The following is a 24,309-nucleotide window of genomic DNA, read 5'->3' as shown; positions in this document are numbered from 1 at the left end:
CTCCTGAGAACCACTATTCTTTAGTCAGAGTGTATGGATTTGGTTATATATTGGTTTACTTTATGTTCCACAAATCAGTAAAATCATACAGTATTTGTCTTTCTCTTTCTGACTTCTCTTAGCATAATCCTCTCAAGGTCTTCTATGTTGTCACAAATGGCAATATATAGGCTTTTTATGGCTAAGTAGCATTCCATTCATATATATATATGTGTGTGTATCTATGTATACACACACACCATATCTTATTTATCCACATTCATCTATAGTTTGGCACCTGGATTCGTTATTTTAAATATTGCTACAATGAGCATGCATCTTTTCGAGTTAGTGTTCTCATATTCTTCAGGTAACTACCCACAAATGGGATTACTTAATCATATGGTAGTTCTATTTTTAATTTTTGAGAAACCACCATACTGTTTTACATAATGGCTGTACTGTTTACATGCTCACCAACAGTACTTGAGAGTTCCTTTTCTCCACATCCTTACCAACTTTTATTATTGACTTGACATTTTATGATAACCAGTTTAATCAGTGTGAGATGAGATTTCATTGTGTATTTGATTTGTATTTCCCTTATGATCAGCAGTGCAGCATATTTTTTTCATGTGTCTATTGGCCAGCTATATATCTTTGGTGACATGCCTGTTTAAATCCTCTGCCCATTTTTTAGTTGGATCGTATTTTTGTTGTTGAGTTGTACATGTTGTTTTTATATTCTGGGTATTTACCCCTTATCTGATAATATGGTTTGCAAATATCTTCATTTATTAGGCTGGCTTTTCATTTAATGATGGTTTCTTTTACTGTACAAAAGCTTTTTAGTTTGATATAGTGCCAGTTATTCATATTGCCTTCTGTTTCTCTTGCTCATAGAGATGAATCCATAAAAACATAACTATTGATAAGATTGATGTCAAAGAACTTTTTAATTTGTGTTTTCTTCTATGTGTTTTATGGTTTTAGGTCTTATATTTCAAGTCTGTAATCCATTTTGCAAAGATTTTAGCATATGTTATAATGTTCTAGTTTCATTGTTTTACATGTGGTTGTCCAGTGCCACTTAATGAAGAGACTTTCCTTTTGCTGTTGTATTCTCTTGGCTCTTTTGTCATGAATTAGTTATCCCCATTTATGTGTGGTTTTTATTCTGTGCTGGTCTGTTCTGTTGGCTTGTGTGCCTGCTTTTATTTTGGTACCATTCTGTTTTGGTTACTATAGCTTGTAGTATAGCTTGAAGTCACCGTGCATAATAACTCCGTTTTGGTTCTTTTTCCTCCATATTGTTTTGGCTATTTGAGGTCTTTTGTGGTTCCATACAAATTTTAGGATTTCTTAGTGCTGTTTCTATGAAGAATGCTATTGGGATCTTAAGAGATTGCATTTAATCTGTTTATTGCTGTAGTTAGAATGGCCATTTTAACATTCTTCCAATCCTTGAGCATGGAAGGATTGTTCCTTTGTTGATTTTTTGATTTGTTCCTTTTTTGATTTCTTTCAATAGTATTTATAGTTTTCAGGAACAGCTTCATGTTTTCCTAGACAGAAATTTTAGATGAAACTGGCTACCAGTTTGCTTTGTCAGCTCAGTGCAATTTACTTATGAAAAAATACTGAAACCCTACCATTCCCAGACACTGTTCTATATACTGGGTATGGCAGGTGGATAAAGAGCTTGCTCCTTTGGACTCTAGAAATAGCTACTAGAAGGAGGGATTTTACATTGTCAGGAGTCTAAAGCTATGAGAACAAGTTATTTGGTGGGTTGTGGATAATATTTTATACTGGGTGATCTCAGCTCCACAACTTGATAGTATGATCTCATCTCCACAACTTGATAGGAAGGAGGCAAGGAGCACGGGAATCATTGAAGATAAAGAGAAAAGCATTCCAGGTGCGCTGACAGATTGTTAGAAACTTCCCTCCATTGATGTGTACCTTTTAAAATGGCATTCCCATAAATCAGCAACAAGGGGCCAAAGTAAAATTATTTTACTTGAAACCATTCACCGTTAAAGATGACAACTCATTGTCCACTCTTGGACTTACATGTGGTCAGCCTCAAAGTTCTTCCTGTCACCACTTGTTTCTAGTCTTTCTGACATGGGTATGAAGTGATATCTTATTGTGGTTTTGGTTTGCATTTTCCTAAGAAAAAGTGAGCAAATTTTCTTGTTCTTGTAGGTCATCTGTATGTCATCTTTGGAGAACTATCTTTATATTTTCTGCCCATTTTTTGATTGGGTTATTTGTTTTCTTTTTGTATGAGTTCTTTGTGGATCATAGATCCCCTTGTTGGATGTATGATATGCAAATATTTTCTGCCATTCAATAGGGTGTCTTTTCATCCTTCTTTTGCTGTACAGAAGGTTTTTAGTGTGATGTAGTTCCATTTATTTATTTTGCTTTTGTTTCCCTGGCTTTTGGAGCCCCCAGAGACATCCCTGGAGTCAGTGCCATGGAGTATTTTACCTGTATTTTTGTCTATGTGTTTTTATGGTTTTTGGTCTTACAGCCACATCTTTAATCCACTTTGAATTAATTTTTGGTTATGCTGTGAGAATAGTCTAGTTGCATTGTTTTACATGTGCCTGTCCAATTTTCCCCATACCATTTATTAAAAAGATTTTCCTTTCTCCATTGTGTGCTCCTGGCTTCTTTGTCAAAGATTAACTGTTCATATAAGTGTGGTTTTATTTCCGACCTCTCCATTTTATTCCCTTGGTCTGTCTGGTTTTGCTCTAATTTTGACAACTATAGCTTTGTAGTATAGTTTGAAATTTGGGGATGTGATATCTCTGTTCTTCCTTTTTGTCAAGATTGCTTTAACTCTTCAGAGTGTTTTTGTGGTTCCATACAAATTTCAGTGGTGTTTATTTATTTGAAGAAAGCCATTCAGCAATTGATAGGGATTGCTTTGAATTTCTGTGTTGCTTTGGATAAGATGGCCATTTTGACAATGTAATTTTTCTGATCTGGAGCATGGAATATTCCATTTTTTTTGTTATCTTTATTTATTTATTTATTTTTAAAATGTCTTAGAATATTCATTGTACAGGTCTTTCTTGTCCCTCTTTTGTTATGTTTATTCCTAGGTACTACTTAATTCCTTTTGATGCAATCATAAAATGAATAATTTTCTTAATTTCTTTTTCTTCTAGTTCCTTATTTGCATATAGAAATGCAATACTTTACTGATTTATTGTTTCTAATAGTTTTGAAATGATTTTTTAAGTGCTGATATCCAGCACTACTAAGGTATGAAAAACAAACATTATGGAAATTGGTATAATCCTACAGAAAGGGAACATGGCAGCATTTACCAGATCTTAACCAAAAGAAATGTGTGTTGCTCTAATCTAGCAGTTCTGCTTCTAGAAATTTATCCTAAGGAAATAATTGGAAATGCAGAATGGTATAATAATTAAAGGGTCTACTTAGTGGCCTTAGAGATCTAGTTTGAATCCTTACTCCACCACCCATTTGCTCTGTGGCTTTGAGGAAGTTTCTTAGCCTTTCTACCGAGACTTCAGATTTCTTATTCATAAAATGGAGGTGATAATTCCTGCTTCATTGAATGATGTAAATTAAATGGGAAAATCCAGATAAAATGGCTATCACAAGTGCTCATACTAAGCACTTATAGCACTATTATAAGTTTGATATGTAGAAGTACTGTTTAAAATAGTAAAATTCTAGAAACAGACTCAATCTACCAAAGGATTATATATATTGAAATCCACCATAAGCAGATCTTTTAGTAAAAATATACTAAAATTGTATTTTGGAATGTTATTTGAAGAAAAATTTAGTCTATTGGATATAAAGCTAAATGGGAGCTGGGCCTAATATAATTTTTTATGTATTACTAGTATTGAATGACATTTTAAAATGTTTGGAACAGGTCCTGACATAGTAAGTGCTAAACAGATATTTATACACATGTATTTATACAGTGCTATTATAGATACATTTTCTTGTATTTTCTGTAATAGGCATGTATTAGTTTTTCTAATCAGAAGGAAAAGGTTAGAAAATAAAGAATATTTAACCATGCCATGGTGCTGGAATTATGAGACTTTAATTCTCTGTTTTAATACTTATATTCCCTAAGAAGTTTATGTATCTATAAATTCACATATTTAAGTAAATTCTAAATTCTTCTTACTTTAGAGGTTTGGGGTGGGAGGAAAAGACTCACAGGTGGGCAGAGTTTATATTACTAGACAATTAAAAATTGGCATGGTGTCATCTGAGAAAGTTCCTTGCTCCATGAAAGATATACAGATGGCCAATAGGGCATGAAAAATGGTCAACTTCAGTAGCTATTAGGAAACAGCAGATCAAAACCACACAATGGACACTATTTCATACCAACTATGATTACGAAAATGAAAAAGATAATAGTACTAAGCATTGGTATGAATGAAGAGAAATTGGACTCTTATGCATTGTTGGTTGGAATGTGAAATGGTGCAGGCACTGTGGGAAAGTTTGGCATTTGCTCAAAAAATTAAACTTAGAATTTCCACATATGACCCTGCAGTTCTACTCCTAAGTGTATACCCATGAATCAAAACCATGTGTTCATATGAAAACTTGTACTAGAATGCTAATAGCAGCATTATTCATAATAACCATAAACTAGTAGTGATCCAGTAGTCCATCATCTGAGGAATGGATAATTAAAATGGAGTATTTTTTATTTGACCATAAAAATGAAACAAAATCCTGATACATGCTGTAACATGGATGAGACTTGAAGATATTATGCTAATTGAAAGCAGCCAGATTCAAAAGGTTACCATATGATTCCATTTAATCCAGAATAGGCAGAGATTGGGTGCCATAGATTGTGGGCAAGAGGAATCAGGGAGACTACTAGTAGGTATTAGGGGTTGTTTGGGCCATGATGAAAATATTCTGAAATTAGATAGTGGTGATGGCTGCACAGTTCTAAATATAGTAAAGACTGGTTATTTTTTAACTTCAAAAATTGATTCTGAAATTCACAAAAACAATTAAAACTTCAAGAATAACAGAAATAGTTGAAATAAGGGGAAAACAAGGTACACTATACTGCTATATGTTTTAATGTTTTTAAGGAAAAAAAAGTAACTCAGACAGAGGTACTAATTAAGCCATATACAGATGCAGTAATGAAACAGAATATAAAGCCCAGAAACAAGTACTAATACATAATATATAAATATTTCATTGACAAAAAATATTGAATTTCAGATAATTGTGGAAAGGATTCTTTTTAAAATGTGAGATACTGGTAAGATTAACTTTTTAAAAACTAAGTTGAATTTTAATCTCATTTATCAAGTTACTCTTTTTTTTTTTTAAAGATTTATTTATTTACTTATACAAGCATTGGATAGAGTCAGAATCACGGGAGGGTGAGAGAATTCACCAGAGCCAGAGCAGGGAGCAGAACAGGCAGACTGATGAAGTACACTGCTGAGGGGAGCAGCAGGCATGGCAGGAGAGGTCTGCGCACCATGTGGGACCCTTGCCAGTGGCTGGGGATCAAACAGGCGCTGCAGAGGCTATGGGCAGCTTTGCATCCCAGCACTCAACCGCTGCGCTACCAGGGGAGGCCCCCAAGTTAAACTCTTAAATAAAATCCATACAAAGGAAAGATAAAATTAAAAAAATCATTTGCAGCAGTATATTAATATCTACAATATATATAGAAACATAATATGTGTAATATATAAAGATGTTTTTCAAACCCATAAGAAAATATTACAAAATAGTAAATTATGCAATTCATAAGAGAATAAAGCAAAACAATTCATAAAAAACAGGCAAAATAAGTGAATTAGAAAAATACTTTGCCTTAATGATAATTAAGGAAATGCAAATTAAAATGAAGCATGATTTTCTACTTATTAAATTAATGAAGATTAAAGTCTTGATGAAGATATTAGGAAATAGACATTAATGTGCTCTTCCAATAGGTACATAAATTATACATTTTCAGAAAGGCATTGGACAGCATATATCAAGAACTTTACGCAATTTTGGTCACTGTTCCAGTGGTATACTTCTGGAAATTGCTTCTAAATAAATAAGGTATGCACATACATTTATATATATGTGTTTATAAGAATATTACTTATGCAAGAGTAGAAACAAAATCAGGAAATGGTTAAATTGTGATAATCTTTAAGGTGAAAATTATGCAAAAGTTAAAAATTATGTTACATGCTTATAGGGACATGCTTATAATATAAGTGGAATAAGATTAGTATAAAAGAGTACCCAAAATTTGTGTTAAAAACTGTGGCCATGCATACATGCATAGAAAAAAAGCTGAAAAATTACAAGATTAAGAGTGTATGTGTGTAAAAATGAGCATTTTCAGCAGTCTTGCATTTCTAACCTCTTTCTGCTTAATAGTCCTGCATCTGTAGTTCTTTTATAGCTTATTTATTCACTCAATCATTTTTATATGGAATGTTAGAAAAAAAAATGACATTAAAAAAAGAACAAGTTGACATTTAAAGTATAACATATAAAGGGCATTCTCTCTCACATTAAGTCGGACATTCTCACTTTAATTGTTACCTCAATGGAAAAAAAATTAAAAAAAAAACTGAAATTGGAGGATAAAAAGTAATTGCTATATTTTTTATTTTTAAACAATACCTATATCTATATACTTTTTTATTCTGTTGATAAGAAAATATCCTGAAATTTTTGTTAAAATTTCTGCTCTGGTTTAATATGCCTCATATATCTTAAGGAAAGACATATGGTGGATTTTTTCATTAAAAATATGAGGAAAAAACTTTAAGAAATTAAATTGATTTTGTTGAAATTTAAATTTGTTGAAAACCTTTTGTGTGCTATTTTTGTCTTGTTTTTTAATTTCAAAATTACAATGAATTTCAATATTCATCTGTAGAAGTATCCATTAAGAAGTAATCTAGACTTTTTTCATGTAATATAAATTACTTTTAAGACTTTTAATACTCATTTCAATCTATACTAAAGGTAGACCGAAAGTAAAAAAGCACTGTTGTATTATAACTTAAATTATGCAGTTTAATTCTTCAAATATGATAACATTAATTTTTTTCCAGGTAGTAGTTTATATGCTGCTATTATGCTCCCCTTTTAAATCAAATAAAAAAAATGCTCTTTTCCATTTCTCAGAGACTCACCAGCAATAGCCTCAGCAATAAATTTATATGGCTCTGAATAAAGCCATAGAATTTAATGGAGATATTTAAAACTTTTCACTGATAAAACTTACCCATGCCTACCTGAAAGTAACCTTATCCCTCTGTACTAGTCTCTTCATTCATTAAATTGTTGAGTCGTTCAATCATAAAACACTAGTGTCCACTCTGATGAGAGTAGGGACAGAGTGATGGAAACAATAATTAGGAGTGGGTAAATATCTTGAAGAGCTTGCAGAGTTTAGTGGGAATGTGAAGATGTACAGAAAATTCTGTAATAGATATGGTGGAACACACAAGAACTATGCAGGTTCAGAGAAGGGAAAGATTTCTTCTAGGAAATAAAAGAGACTGAGAAGAGATAGTATCTTGGCACAAGAGAAGGCATTTATTTGCCTGCAATCCTTAAAAAGCAGGTAAAAGACCCTTTCGCGTTTTGCTGTCTGTATTGCTCACTGTTGATGAGTTTGTCTCTTTCCCTTAGCTGGTCTGAAAATTCTCAAATGGAACATGGTAGGCACTTATTGCATCTTTCACTGATCAAAATCCATTTTCATTTACTACCTGTGCAGAATAATTTTCTTAAATGTTACTTTCAGCATTCCTTTTGAAATTCCTTAGTTTGCAGAATTGATAATACAAAGGTTTAAACCAGCATACTACTGCATTTTGTTTCATTTAGTTAAAAAAAACCCATGTATCATTGATGTTAAATGATTTTGACATGAAGAGTGAATCAAACTCATGAACGATTAAAAAATCTTCTTATTCATGCATCATCTTTTTATACTAAGCCCTTAGAATTAAGTAGTAAACAAAACAGATATGGTCTCTGCCCTCTTGGCACTTAACAATGAAGAGCAAATAATACAAGTGTTGTTAAACAGACAGCATAGATTCATTAAATGTAACCTATACCAATAACCTCTGAATTTATGCTGTTTTTCCTTCAACATCAGCATTACTTAAAAATGAATACCCTAATGTTCATTATTTTAGAATTGGTTTTTCTCTATGTACATCAATTGGGATGTGATTATATCCAAGGAAACAATGATATAAATGAGTCTTTAAATCCTGTTTGTGGGGGTGTGTGTGTATATGTACCTTATTACTTTATAAAGGAAAGGTGGGAAAAGCATTGGCTGAGCTTCCAGTAAGTGACAGCACTGTGATGGGCACTGTATACAAAACATTGGTAGGAATGGTATTGTCAAACAAGAAACAAGGCATTGATGGAGAAAGAAAAACCTTTGATAGTTCCTCTTCTCAGGTCTTTTTTTTTTTTTTTTTTTCTTCTTTTTTCTTTTTTCTTTCCATAAGATTCTTCTTGATGAATTATCTTCTACTAAACACTGGGCATCTATGCACGTTTCAGACCACAGTGGATTTCACTACCGTCAGTTTTTGTTAAAGTCTTTGATTAGCCAAACTGTGATAGATGGTTCTGTATTGGAGCAAAACCTTTTGAGAAGTGAGCCAGTGCTAGTTCTTCCTAAAGATGAAGCAGCAGCAGCTTCAACAGAAGAACCAAGGATAAATCTTCCCCATCTTCTAGAAGAAGAAGTTGAATTCACAACTGATCTTATTGATTCCTATCCAGGACATGAAACCCTTTGGTGTCATAGGTAAGAGAAAGGAAAATCCATTTCCTGCGTGAAACTGTGCATATTCTTATGAGAATTGCAGAAGGCATTATATCTTACTTCTATTGCTTGGGTAAATATGCTAATCTGATTGTGGACCTTTGCTGAGTGAGTTTGGAAGAGTTTGTGTTACTACAGCTTCCTCCTCACAATCACACAGATTTTTACCTACAGTATAGGATAGTCATATCCAATCTTGTTGGCATAACAGAATAACTTGTATTACTTCCAAACTAAAAACAAAAGTTTCTGGACTGAGATCCTGATATTTAGTATTTCTGGTATAGAGCAGTGCCATATGTTTGTGATTTTTTTTTTAAAGATTTATTTATTTATACAAAAACTGGGGTACAGGCCAGAGGCGCGGGAGGGTGAGAAGATTCACCAGAGACAGAGCAGGGAACAGAACAGGCGGACTGACGAAATACACTGCTGAGGGGAGCAGCGGGCGAGACAGGAGAGGTCTGCTTCGCCATGTGGGATTCTCGTCTCCCGGCCAGGATCAAACCTGTGCTGCAGAGGCTACAGACAGCTTCACAGTGCGGTGCTCAACTGCCTGGGCCACCAGGGAGGCCCTGAAAATTTTTTTTTTTTTTTTTTTTAAAGCAAAGGGAAAATCTCAACAGATAAATCTGATACAGTTAGGTTTGGGACCACTGATTAGACTATAAGAAATAATTCTTACTGTTCTTCCAATTGTTACTGCCTGCAAATTAACTTATTTTACATATAATCTCTTGATACTTTCAGTATACTTTGGGAGTGGAGGTTTGGTAGGAAGGGTGAAAGAGGATTAGTATCCTCATAATAAAATAACTTTTGAGGGCCTCCCTGGTGGCGCAGGGGGTTAAGCACAGCACTGTGGAGCTATCCACAGCCTCGGCAGCATGAGTTCGATCCCTGGCCGGCCAGGGAGCTATCCACATGGTGCAGCAGACCTCTTCTGTCTCACCCGCTGCTCCCCTCAGCAGTGTATTTCAGTGGATCTGCCTGTTCTGCTCCCCACTTTCTCTGGTGAATCCTCTCACCCCCTGCACCTCTGGCCTATACCCCAGCTCTTGTGTGCATAAATAAATAAATCTTTAAAAATAAATAACTTTCATGTGGGGATGAAGTCCTAGTATGGGGATCCCCTTGATTGGCTTATTTTCAATCATCATCTGGCTGGAGTAATCTTCATTAATGTAAATGCAGACTGTATCTCAGGTGCTAGAATTCTGTTTATAGAGAAAAGTCTTATCTGTGCTAGGGAGGAAGAAGGCTTTTAAGTTACTAAGATGTGTCCCCCTTCGACTCTAGTCTTTCTTGTAGGCTGTTTAAGGAAATCTGTTCAGTTACTGTTCTGTGCCAAATATATTTAGAAGATGGAAGATAATCATCCCTCTTTAACACCTTAATAATTTTCTTTTTCTCTTAAAAATAAGGCAAGTTTATCCCACATTTTCAAGAGAGGAGCTAAATCTTACATGCTGTTTTGTTGTGATATTACAGATTTTTGTTATTTATATTTAAGCATATTAATAGCAAGACTCAGATAATCTAAAGGGTTATATTTGTGTTTAACAGCTAGATTAATGGAGCAGAAACTTTCTTTGTACATATAGAGATTAATTGGAGTTTGGACTGTGAGGAGTGAAAAGAGACAATTGGGATGACAAATATTATACAGGCCAGTTTTCTCATGCTGATTGATTACCCTTAGTCAGTGTATCTATCCTTTAAGTTTCATCCTCTATAAAGTGGATGCATTATATATTTCCTGTCTACTCCAGACTCTGCTGGGAAAATGTATAAAATTATTTTTTAAGGGTTTGCTTAAAATAGGAGTGATAAGATTCACTTTCCTAGAACCTTTGTAGTTCTTATTGTGTACAGTTGATGTTCACCCCTGTGAGTCAAAAATTTTGGAGATTAAGCATAAGATTTTTTATTTTTCATAAAATAACTCCAGATGATTCTAAGGGCAGGAGAACTGATCTCCTTAGAGGAAGAACAGGAACTGTGTCTTTTAATTTTTTTGCTTAGCCCAGCCTATCCCTACTATATGTGGATGCTTAATGAAAGTGTAGTGATGAATTTAGGAGTAAGTTCAGTTGGTTTCTGGATAATACCAACTACAGCAGATCAGCTCTTATTAAAGATAGTATTGGGCAGAGGCAATAAATTAAGCCTCTGAAGGTGCCATTTAATTACTCTTGTTTTTGATTTACTGCCTTTTAGGCTATCAGTAAGGTTAACTTTTGGTTTGATTTTGTATTTTAATTTATGGCAGAGATTGAACTAAGTTACCTATTTCTAGTTTCATATTGTAGTCAAAAAGTAACTCAAAGTGATTGTCATCATCTCAGTCAATGCTATTGAAAACCTTGTTTGGGGGCAGAGTTCAGGTATAGTAATCTGTCTCACAAGTAACAGGTAAGTTTGGACTGAAAAGGCCCAGCCAAATGCCTAGAGACCTTGTTACAACTATCCTTCCTCTTTTCCCCCTTATAACTCTGGGTTACAAAGTGAGCAATCAACTTAGTGCTGTATGTCTTGAAATTACCGACTTATTTTGCTTTTTTCCCCTGAAAACCTGAAATTTGTGATGTAATTTTTCCTTTCTCTATTTTCTCCCTCCTCCTCCTCTTTCATAGGCGACATATTTTCTACCTTCAGCATCACTTGAATGGTAGATTTTCTCACAGTGTGACCCAGTTGTCACCTGCAGACAGCTCTGGGGGGACCTTGAGTGACTTGCACCTCATCACAGAGGGCCCTCACACTTCTCAGGCAATGGAAGTGGATGGACTAAGTGACTCTAGCAAGCAGGGCTATTCCCAGGAAACCAAACGCCTGAAGCGGACCCCAGCTCCAGACTCCCTAGGCCTGGAAATGGAGCACAGGTTCATCGATCAAGTATTGTCCACCTGCCGGAACGTAGAGCAAGCCAGGTTTGCCAATGCATACAGGAAATGGCTTGTTACACTGAGTCAGTGAAAGAGGTGGATTAGTCTTGTAAGGTTCCTCTTTTAGTGCAATATTGCTTTCTTTCTTATTTACATAGTTGCATGAACTGTTTGCTATTATTGGCTAACTATATATGTTTTTCATCTTTAGGTTAAAAGTCCATGGTAAATCTTTCATTTTATTTATTTTGTTTAGAACTGGCATTCCTTTGGGGATAAAATAATTGTGTCATTTCTTCCTGCTGAACAGTGAGTCTTAATGTTTTTAATTTTAACCTCTCATCCTTTATATTTTCATATATGAGACTTCTCATTTGGTTCTTCTAACTGGTTCACATGCACTTCCACCACTGCAATTGCTGCATAGGCTCATTTCTTAAAATTAAAATTTTACATTGTAGTTCAGCTTAAGAACAATACAAATGTAAAATTACTTGATCTGATTGTTGTTTTGAGGCTCAAATGGCAATATGGATGGATAATGTGAAAATGCAAACCATTTCTTTTTCTCTAGCATGTTCTACTCAAGTTATAGACCAACATAACCAAAGTCAGAAGTATTGGAATTTTTATGAATAACATGGTTCCAATTTAACCCATTTTTAAAATAGTTACTTTTTAACTAATTTTAAGAGTTTATGTAATAGCAGTGCTGGAAATTTATTTTTATTACTAGTTTTGATAGTTTTTACCTCAAATTTGGTATATGCCAGAGACAAAGTCAGTCCTTGTAAAAATACAAAAAAAAATTTAAAACCTGAAATGCGATTTTTAATTATTACTACTTATTTTCCTTCCAAATTCACCATGAAAAGTGGGAGAAATATGCGTAGAAATATATACATGAAAGTTTTCATTCTAAAAAATTTAAGTTATCGAGTCAAAAATGTTATGAAGTGATTATTAAAGTTTACTGGCAAAAGCCAGGGAAAGAATAGTTTTGAAGGGTCACTCTTCATATTTAGAAATAAAGCAATTTAAAAAATTTTAGCACTAAACTTATCAGGGATGCCGTACCAAAGTATCCACCTTATAGCTGTATCTTTTCAGTAACAAATGCAGGGGTTTTTTTGGATGGTGGGCAGGGGTGGGGAAAGAGCCAGATAAGTCTGCTTTCTCAATATATTTCCTTCTTTGTGAATGATTTGTTTCTTTTCCCACATACCATTCCCTTTATTTTACCAATCATTCCATATTTTTGTCACTTTCACTTTTGCATATTTTTTCCTGACTTATTTTCAGGAAGGTGTAGTGAAGACATTCTCCCTATTTCCAGTGACTTTCATACCCCATTAAACACACACACACAAAATGTAACTGTGAACTGCTCCTCTGTAATTTCCGCTAATGATGGAAGCTGTTGTCAGAGATGTGTGTGAATTGTGAGTAATAGTGACAGAAATAAGTATGACCACAATGCATTGCTCTTTCTCCTTTCTATTTGCGAAGTCACATGTGTGGTGAGGAGACAGATGTGAGGAAAGGCAGGCCTCTCCTCACTTTTATGGAACCCTGAACTTGAGTTAGGTACATTACCTTAAGTGAAAAGAACAGGCCCTTAACTTGTATGTCATGATTTTGTTGAACTGCCCAGTGAGACATAAAAATACCAGAATATTTGTCAAGTTTGTTCCCTGTAGACTTAACTGTTCTTCTCTTTGGGGGTAAAATAAAATTACTTTTTTATACTTTTATACTATTTAGGTAAGAAAATAATTACCATTATGAACATAATTCCATGACTCTTTATGTACAACACATCTTTTAAATCAAATACCTCAAGGTCTATCTCTAGACCTCTGTGGATAAAACCATTATAGTTTGATTTTCAGCACCTGCAGAAGTTGGGGTGCAGGGGTCTGAGGTATAAGGTGGGGTATGTGTAACTACATAGAGATGACATGGAAGATTCTGCCCATTCTGCTAATACATGTTGCCAAATTCTGGCTTCAATCAGTATTACCTTTTTTCCCAAGCATAGTTTTAAATATCCCAAATAATATGGTGTCTTATACTTCGAGGTGAGAATATCAGGACATGACTATAGACAATACCCTGTGAAATGCAGCTAAATTTTATAGTACTCTCAACCTTTTTATACCTTCCACAGGATATCTTGCCCATCTTTGAAGTTAACTCTCTTCATGTGCTTTAAGGCTCTTAGCCCACCCCTTTATGAAGCCATGCGGTCCTTTAATATATCTTGGTCACTTGTCTTCCTAATAAGTTACAGATTTATTACAGGGAGTGGAAATACAAATATCCAAAAGATAATGTTTGTTATATGACTTTGTGTGCTACTTTATTTCTGAAATTTGCATCTTTCAAGTGTACATTCAAAGAAAAGCCTGTTGTCACGTATTTTCCTAAAGAGATTGACATCTAAACTAACTAGCTATAACATCAAGATACTCTCTCTTTGACTGAATGAGCTCATGCAGTTGGAAAGAATAAGTCTATTTTCAGGGACTTGTTAGTCTGCAGTTACCTTTCTATAAATACATTGTTGTAAAAGGAAAAGGTAGTTTAGATTGAAACATTTCATCAGACTTTCACTGGAAGGATAAAAGGCTGTCCTACCATCCTGTGGATCAAGAATACTACTGACAAGCAATTAAGATCTGTAAATATCTCCACCCCACTGTACCTTCTTTTTTTTTAAAGTATACCTATTTTGATAATGTGGTGTTCTCAGATTCTTCTCTGAGCCTTGCATATTGTGAGGACTCATATTTATTAAATTAATGAATGATTAACTGAAAAATGGAAAAATTGATCATGAGTGATGGATAGAATGAGTTATGATTGAGGAATGAATTCATTAGAACAATGGATTGTGAATGAATGATGTATTCTAGTTTCATGATACTTCAGGGGAGGTATTAGATAATAGAATAAGTTAATTTAGATATTTTTCTTCCTTTCACTATTATGTTTAAAATCTGTTAAATTCCAGCCAATAAATGCAGCTCTATAATTATCAGTGAACCGTACTCTAATCTATATTAAAAATTCATAGAATTAGTGAAGTTCATCTGCATTAAGAACACTACTTTCCGTTCATGTGTGGTATTGCAGGACATACCTTACCAACGGAGTTAGAGCCATGTTTGGGCACCTGAAAAATGCTTTGATTTCAAAGACTTGTTGATCTGTGCCTGAGCATGGATAGTCTGTTTATGCTTCTTTTTCCCTCCTCAGCCTGAACCATGGGCCTTTTAGGTATTTCTTAAACTTATGAAAGTCATATTTTAAACCTAAGGATTTGACACCTATTCATGTCCCCTTGTTCTTTTCTAGGTTTTAGCATTTAATATCCCTTTGGAAACTCTAGGCTCAGACCTGTGGTCATATTTCTTATTTGGCCATATTCTTATTTGGTCATATTTCTTATTCCTATGGTGCAGTTTTAATTTAAGACTCTGTTATTTGTAGGAGTAAATGTATTCAGGTTGTCACTAAAAGCCACTTAAATCTTCAGATGAGAGCTTATGTGACACAAGGTGTAGGAACAAAAGTTCTTGGATTTTTATGTGGTGGTAGACTTTGTCATTCAGATATATTCAGGTCATGTCAGTTCATACTTGTTGAGACACCGGTAGGTATATGTGTGTGTGTGCAAAGAGAACTTTTAATATATATTGATGAGAGCAAATTGTCAGTCTTGTAATTTTCTCTTACATAGCACAAGATTATATCTGACACAGGAGCTAAATAACATTCAGGAGTGTAACTGCCACTTACTGTACAACAGTTTAATCTTTATCCTAGCTCCCTTGAAAAGGATGATATTAGAGATTTAGTTATAAAAGAAGGTAACATATAATCTTTTTTCTTATGGCAAAAAACTTTTGTAAGCTTATAGTTATTTTTGTTACTAGAAAATTATATTTTAAAACTTTCAGGTATGCTAGAAGTTATGAACAGCATTATAACATTGAACCTTTTGCTTTGGAATACCTTTCTCAAATACAGAGCTTTGCAAATCCTTGTACTTTACATGCTGCTGCCTCCCCATGCCGGGGTATACTCTGTAATGTGCTCCTGTTTAATGAAGACATGTGGAGGTACAGGAAAGTTTAGACAACGTCAGTGTCATAAAAGCAGTAAGAATTCTACTTACCATCACACAGTGTCTTTCAAAAAAATAATTATACTGTGTTAATTTGAGTGCCTTTCTTAGATTTTTAGAGAGCAAGATTAGATTTAAGTCTAATATTTAGGTAGAAAGCAGAGACTGGCATCAAACGGTTCATCGTGACTCATTTTTTTTTAAGATTTATTTATGCATACAAGAACTGGGGTACAGGCCAGAGGTGCGGGGGAGGGGGGCAGAACAGGCAGGTTGACTGAAATACACTGCTGAGGGGAACAGTGGGGGAGCCAGGATGGAACCCATGACTCAGTGGCTGTTGACAGCTTGATAGTGCTGAGACTTAAGCCCTGAGCCACCAAGGAGGCCCCTCATTTTATTTGTTACATTTACTAGGCATGGTCCCATGGAATATTTTATCTTTTAGTAAAATACTGAACAGCAGGATATTTTGATTTGCATTTCATTGATTAGCATTTTAAGTCCCCTGACAAGAATGTATTCTTTCTCTGTGACAATTTTTTGAGATTTGCAGCATCACATGTAAGTAATTAAAGATCAGCCAGAAACCTGTAATAGCCTGTATTCAAAGAGAAACACTGGCACAGTGCCCTGAAAGACAAGCCAGATTGTTGACCTCAATGAGTCCTTTGCCTCAATTTAAGAATTCCCTCCCAAATTCAGATCTACATACAATAATTGCAAACAGAGAAAGGTGGGACTATTATCCTTTTAAATATTAGAGGAAAAGAAGGAAATACTGAGATGAAATTTAAACTGGCATTTTAGGTTTTGGGGTCTAGACAAGGAGAGATAGGAATTCCATATTTCAAGATAGCATATAATTTTTAATTGTAACTTAATAAAAATATATAGTTAAAGATTCCAAAGTGCTTTTCAGAAAACTGTTGAATAATATATTCCTAAATGGCAGCAATATGTTATGTTCATTGTATAGACCGAAAGCCATTGTGTTAGTTGTGGATCTGGGATGGCAGGAAACTTCAGGTTCCCAACTTTGAATTGTGTATTCTCACTAGGCCATGTTAACACTGTAAAACCAAACTCCATGCTAAAAAGTTAAAAAGTAGTAGCTTAGTTGGCTGATGAAACCTTGTGCTTCCAAGAATATTAGCTGGATATAGTTTGTGCTTTCTGGACAAATATATGGTCCACAAAGCTAACCCTGTCATTTCTTTCACTAGTCTATTATTCCTCAGGGTGTAGAAGATTTAGTAAATTTAGAACAAAATTTTATATTCAGTGGCAAAAAATGAAAAGGCCAAATAATGCTAAATATATTACTAGCTCTTAAAATTTTAGTATAGATAGTATTTTTATAAACCACTCCCTGTGTAGTAGCTTATAGATGCCCCACGACTGCCTCATCTCACTGCTTCAACCCCTGTGGCTCTAGATGAATGTTCTTTTACATATTATCTGCTATGGGAACAATTTTGGTATTTTCCATATTTGTCAGGGGGGGTGTTTTAATTGACCACTCTTAAATTTTGGAGTTCCTCTTGAGAAAAATGATTACTGTTGGTTTTCAAATTGACAACTACTTCTTAAAACATCAGTTACCCTGAAAGAGTATTTTATATACAGGTCCCATACATGTTCAGTACATACATGATACTTGCACCTTGTGGGAATTCAACAGGTCAGAATTGTTAAAGGCCAGAAACTTAAAAGTAGTTTATCTCATTCTTACCCCATTTTTCACATTCTTAGCTTCGGGAGAAATGTAGAAGTGTGCATAAAATATATGATCAGGTTGAAATGTACAAGGAAAGATAACTATACAACATTGTAAATGAATTTTATACATTTTTAAGGCAGATATATGTATATGTAAACACATATATGTGTGTATATACAGTCAAATGAGGTTAGTTCTTGAACTAATATAGTGGTTTTACAAAGAATTTCATCCAAAGAATTTTTATTTCATATTTGTTTAAAAGTGCTCCTATGTAAGGTAGCTTTCTTTATTAGACCAACCCTCTCAACAAAGTTGGAAAGCTAAGTGCCCATTTTTCCTGAATTAATCAGATACTTGTCTAAATTGTTTATCTTAAGTCTTAGGTTGCTTATGAACCATGACATTCTGACTTTTCTTCCATACCTTTAGGAAATCAGCCTTAATTGTATGTATGGCAATCACTTTCCTCAAAGTACTATGCAGCACTTTGTTTATATGTTTATTTTTCTTTGTAAAGTGATTGATTTTTTTAATGTCGGGGATGAACAATTTCACATGTCCAGATGTTGATTTATACAGCAATCTGTTAGAAATGCTCATATATTATAATCTTTCACAATTGTCATCTTGCATTTGGAGCAGTTACTTTTTTCTTACTGGTTAAAGAATGAGTTTAGATTAAGCGCAGTCATAGTGGGTGCTTAATAAATAGTTATTGGTCTAATATCAGACAGCCCTTTCAAAAGACTGTTGTCATCTTTTCACTGAGGAGAATATTTCAGAGTAATATATGTTTGAATGAGAATTTGTATTATTTGACATGAATTATTAGGTTGGAATTTGCTAATTCCATAATAAAAATGTTGATGTAGAACATAGCCTAAAGATAGGAGTATGAAAAGTTTAAGTAGTATCTGTTTGTGCTAGGCACATTAATAAATGTGATTAAATGTCTTAATAGGCTGCTGAACTTTAGAGAAAACTATTTTAGTCTTTTACAATCAGTTACTGTGTTGGTATATTTGGTATAATCTGGTTTAGATTCTATTTCTCCCTAAATCTTGGTTGCTTTCCAGTGTCTTGAAAGTGGTAATGGTACAATAGGAAATTATATTTAAATAAGTTATTTTCTGAGAACATCTTTGAAGTGAGGGAGAAATTTTTATGAATGATACAGTAGTTTTAGAATCTGTTAATTTGTGGCTTTTAGAGCATTTTTGACAGTTTCCCTAATGCAAACATTTAAATTGTTAACGCATTCCAACTTCAGCCTTGATGAATAGTGTATAGTACAAGTATAACTAGGCACTGCCTCCTGACCAGGTCAGTACATGCCTGCAGAGCTAGCTTGTGATTAAGATAACCACTGTCAGTGTTGTATATTGGTGTATGTTGTTCCTGGGAGAATAATGGGATGTATACTAGATTAACTTGTTTTTGAGTTGGACAAAATAAAATGTGAGGTATTATATGTATGCCAAATATTAATCAATTCTACAAAAACAAAAAAGGAGAAAGAAAATGATAAAAGGTAAATTTTTTTTCTAGCACCTAAAAAATTTTTTTTAAATCCAAGTCTCTTGAACACTAAACAGTTGCTTACTTTAACATCAAAGGACTTTAATTAAAGGGATAGTTCCCAGATAATATAGTCTGCTCTTCGAATTCTCCATGTATGTAAATTTTACATTGCTTAAAGATTTTCCAAAAATGGAGTATTTAAATAAGTTTCAGAGTTGTTTTAATATTTCCTTATAGGTTATGTTTAAATGGACAAGTTACATATATGATCTTGGTGCAAGGTCAGATCCTGGGCATTAAAGATAAGTTAGACTAACTTATTTTACTGAAGAAACTACCTGTCTTCACTCTGACCTCACCATTGTTTTTCTTAAACTACTTTCCCTCCATGTAAGTCTGTGTTGAACTTCCTTTATCTCTCACCATATACTAATTGATATTTTTAAGGGTAAATATTTCGTGAGTTCTTTTTACACTTAACAATGTATACCTTGCAGAGGGATAAAAATTAATTTTGCAAAAGGTATATACAGTGTGTGCTTATGGTTTCCTGGGAGTTAGTATTCCAGAGTGCCTAATGTATGACGCTAAATTCTAAAGCTAATATAATGACTATAGATTACTATATTGGTCTGTCCAGTAGAAATAAATATGAGTCACATATGTAGTTTAAATTCTAGTAGCCACATTAAGAAACAGTTGGAATTAATTTTAATAATATATATTATTTAACCCAATATATTAAAAACATTTTAGCATATAATCGGTATACAAAAATTATTATTTTACTGTCTTTTTTTCCTGTAATATGTCTTTAGATTTCAGTATGTATTTTATACTCACAGTACATCTCAATTCTGACTAGCTGCATTTCAATTGCCACGTGTGGCTAAGAGCTACTGTATTGGATAATACAGATTTATAGGGTACAAAGTATGACTTCATTTTAAATTAGGAGATTGTGAAGTTAGGCGTGAAATTATGGTACTTTAAAAATTATTTATTATACTTTTTAAAAGTATCTAATACAATTACCCACTCCTTTGCCTTTCTCTTCATTTTAAATTTGCTCTACAAGCAGGCTCAACTGGTTCCAATTTGCCAAGCATTATTTAAGAAGGAAGAAATTCCATGCCATGTAAACTATCATGATATGCTGATTTAACAACACATTATTAACAACACATGTTTCAATGTGTTCACTAAATTGTCCTTTTTCTTCAAAATAATATTTCAAATTGCATGTTAATTGTATATCTGTACTTATTTTGTTTTTATAATATTTTTATATATAATAATGTGTATTAACAAACAGCCCTAGGATTCTACTCTTCCTATACATACAGCTGTCTTCAAGTACTTAATGGTACAGTTATTGTGATAAGTGACAGAAAAGTAGAATGAACCATTCTTTTTTTCCATTCAATTTACTTTATCATGTGACCATGTAGTAAGCGAGACATAAATTATTAGATTCTGTAGAATATGGAAAATAGTGTTTGTATGTCTTATCTTTGCTAATTGTTTGCTATTTCTTAGTAAACTTTTCATCTCCTAAAATGAATATTAAAGTGTGGTTTTATTTTTGTTAGTAGTGGTGTTTCAACTCAGCTCCAGACAACCAACCTATCCTGTTTATTTTCTGTGGTTGTAATAGTGGGATAAAAGTGTGAGCTGTTATCTAAGTGAAGCTAATGATTTGATTACCTACTGTTGTGGAAATAATACAAAATGTTACTTGTGTAAATGAAAACGTCAGAAACAAATTAGAAAAATTGTCCTTAGAGTGCATTAACAATGACTAATTGACTTATGAAAGTATTTGCGACTAGATAAGCTTTTTTATATATATATTATAAATTAAGGTATAGAACAGGTAATTTCTCAGTTATTTCATTGTTACATCCCATGTGTTCTTAATCCTGAGTCTCTCTCCTATATGTTGTAAGCCAAATATACTATTCACAGTTATTTAAATGGTATAGACTCTGAAAAGTATTTGATGAAGTGGGCACCTTTTATACTCAGATTTTATGTCCCATAACTATTTAGGATATTTTAAATAATGCACTACTACTGTCTATGCCTATTGGTAGGACACAGGATATTGAATTTATTTTGCATCATGTGCAAAGTACCACAGTGTTTAAAACCAGTGTTGTTTTGCTTTGACATGCTAAGGAAGAGAACTAGCTACTAAGGTAGTTTTGATTTGAATTAGTAAGCAGATTATATAAGTTTGACAACAATATTAGCTAAGCGCTTTCCTGAGAAATTGCTTAATGGGATGCTTCTTGAAAGATTAATAACAACAGAGGCAGGATGACATACTATCAAATTAAAGTTTTCAAATATGATGAACTTTTCATTGTTTGCCTACATTTAGCAAGTAACACTTTCCTCATGTTGAAAACTCACATTTTTAATTTTACTGCTCTTTTTTTCCTTTTAAAAGAGAAGCAATGATATTTTAAAATCTTTGGCTCATGCCTCCTCATTTTTTCTTATGAAGAAGTATAATATTATTATATGTCCTGTATAATAGAAGTCAAAAATAGAAGCATTAATTTCCATAGTATTTTTTCTTTCACAGAAAGTTTCTTAGAGAAGTCCTGGATGCCAGGGAGAATTCCCTTACTGCTCCTTAATTTATATGAACAACAGTCTGATAATACTTTTGAATTCACACTTTGAGTATCAGAATCTTCTCATGATATACAAATCTTATTAGATTCCTCATTTACCTTTCACAATAATTATAGCATGATTGATGAAAAGTCTGCTTTCTGTATAGGACAACTAACTACAGGTTGAAATGACTCTCCATATTATTTTTTGTATCCTCATATTTCTTAAATTGCTATTGGCCTCCGTAGACATAATGTTGAGAGAATACTTGAAAGTTAGTAAATAAATGCGATCGGTGCAATGTCAACAGCCCATTTCTTCTATTTTCAAGGAAATTTTGAGTTACCATCCACTAAGTTTCCCTGAGTGAAAGAAAAGAAAAAAGAAATTTTCTGATAAGGGCATAGCCATAAGCCCCACCCCACAGCTTTCCAATTTTAGGGTTTTGGTCTGACACCTGGCTTTATAACTCTATCCTCCGTGTTGTAGATTGCCCTCCTTTTATGGCCTTTCTGACTCCCTCATCCTTTTTTCCTTCACATTATGAATAAATCCCCAGCCTGGGGAGGTGCTCTCATCCATGTCTGACCAGTAGCTCACCCAGACTTTCAACCACTGAGTCCAGGCTCCTTCTCTAATGTATCCATGTCTTTTTAGTGCCTTCCTTCATCACTGGTACTTTTATATCCTCCTTCCTTTCTTATGGGGACATGATTTTCTCTCTTTAGTTGATAAGTTGGCTCTGGTCTTTAATTCAAGATTCAAATCTGTCTTAAGTTTAAAACTATAGAAGGAGGGCCTCCCCGGTGGTGCAGCGGGTTGTGCATCCCCCTGTGAAGCTGTCCGCAGCCTCTGCAGTGTGGGTTCCATCCTGGCCTGCCAGCAAGAATCCAACATGGTGCAGCAGGCCTCTCCTGTTGTGCCTGCTGCTCCCCTCAGCAGTGTATTTCTGTCATCTGCCTGTTCTGCTCCCTGCTCTGTCTCTGATGAATCCTTTCACCCTTTCGCACCTCTGGCCTGTACCTCAGCTCTTGTATAAAAATAAAATAAGTCTTTAAAAAAAAAAAAAAAAAACCTCTAGGGCCTCCCCATTGGCGCAGCGGTTGAGCGCTGGGTTGCGAAGCTGCCCGCAGCCTTTGCAGTCCTGGTTCGATCCCCGGCTGCTCCCCGGCCACCAGAGGAGGGTCCCACATGGCACGCAGACCTCTCCTGCCGCCCGCTGCACCCCTCAGCAGTGTACTTCGGTCCTTCTGCCTGCTCTGCTCCCCTCTCTGGCTCTGGTGAATTCTCTCACCCTCCCGCGCTTCTGACTGTACCCAGTGCTTGTATAAACAAAACAAACAAACAAATAAACAAATAAATAAATAAAACATGCCTCTATAAAAAAAAAAAAAAAAAACTCTAGAAGGACAGAAACAATTCCTGTTAGAAAACCTGGACACTGAGGGCCTCCCTGATGGCGCAGTGGTTGAGCGCTGGGTTGCGAAGCTGCCCGCAGCCTCTGCAGCACTGGTTCGATCCCCAGCCAGTTCGATCCCCAGCCACCAGGCGAGGGTCCCACATGCATGCAGACCTTTGCTGCCACCCGCTGCTCCCCTCAGTAGTGTATCGTCAGTCTGACTGTACCCAGTGCTTGTATAAATAAATACATAAATCTTAAAAAAAAAAAAAAAAAAGAAAGAAAACCTGGACCCTGAAGTGGCAGGTTCTTATAATTCAGTCTTAGAAATCATTTTATCAGATGCCACAGGGTCTATGTGCTACCTGTTATTAAGATCAAACATGGGCTCAATGTAAATTTTATCTGGTGTTAGCCTGTTAACAACCTCCCTATCACCAGAGAAGAGAGAATTAAAAGGAGCAGTTAGCGAGTAAAGGCTTGGGATGCCTGGGCCAATGGGCGTCCCTCCTCAAGTGGGATCACCCACAATATAAGACTACTCCCCTGGAGGGTATTCCTATGGCTATGTTACAGTGCAATCTCTATGAAAGGGGGCAGCTCCAGGTTCCTCTCCCTACCTAATGAAAGGTGGTGCTGAGTGACCCAGGAGAGGCTGGGATAAAGACTTGGAAAAGATAAAGAGGAAGACTTGGAGGAGACACATGGAGCAAAGAAACATATGAACAAGTCACACTTTTTCTCAGCTTTCACACTTCTCAGCTTTGGACTTGCAAAAGGACTTGGGGGATATGGAAGGAGACACAAGGAGAAAGGCGTAGAGACACCTGGAAGAGACCTGGGTGAGAAACCTATGGGTTTCTCACTGACAGTGGCAGCCATTATCTTGATTTGTACTTTGATTTTGCTCCTTTCATTCCAGACTTGCTTGGCCCCTTTTTCCCTTTTCCTGTGGTTCCCCATAAGAAGGTGTTTTTGTGGCCCCACTTTGGGCCAATCATGTTTGGGCATTTACCTGCAAAATGATGGGTATTTGGGTGTTTCATTTGGGAAACTATCCTTTCTTCTCTCTCTATGCATACTAATCATATTAAAATTCTTTTCTATTAAAGGTGTCTTACACACATACACAAAGAAAATCTTATTTACAGTAGCATCAAAAAAGTA

General features: G+C 34.8%; 1 protein-coding gene across 4 annotated transcripts in view; it reads left to right on the top strand.

The window, feature by feature from the left end:
• PTAR1 (protein prenyltransferase alpha subunit repeat containing 1) overlaps positions 1-19,732 on the top strand; it is a 44,465-nt gene extending 24,733 nt beyond the window's left edge. Inside the window, exons 6-7 of one of the 4 annotated variants that reach the window (XM_037495477.2) lie at positions 8,526-8,830; positions 11,485-19,732. In XM_037495477.2, coding sequence (XP_037351374.1) covers positions 8,526-8,830; positions 11,485-11,827 — 648 coding nt within the window. In that variant the 3' untranslated portion in view covers positions 11,828-19,732. Of the gene's footprint in view, positions 1-5,975; positions 6,091-8,525; positions 8,831-11,484 lie in introns of those variants that run through there. The other 3 variants (XM_054689851.1, XM_037495478.2, XM_037495479.2) reach the window with 3 other exon arrangements.
• Positions 19,733-24,309: the final 4,577 nt, after the last annotated feature.

The sequence above is a fragment of the Talpa occidentalis genome, unplaced genomic scaffold (genome assembly GCF_014898055.3).
Source record: "Talpa occidentalis isolate TD23 unplaced genomic scaffold, MPIMG_talOcc4v2.1 talOcc4.7, whole genome shotgun sequence".
Taxonomy (NCBI): Eukaryota; Metazoa; Chordata; class Mammalia; order Eulipotyphla; family Talpidae; genus Talpa; species Talpa occidentalis.
The sequence above is the reverse complement of the archived record's forward strand: the minus strand, read 5'-3'. Positions and strand labels throughout refer to the sequence as shown.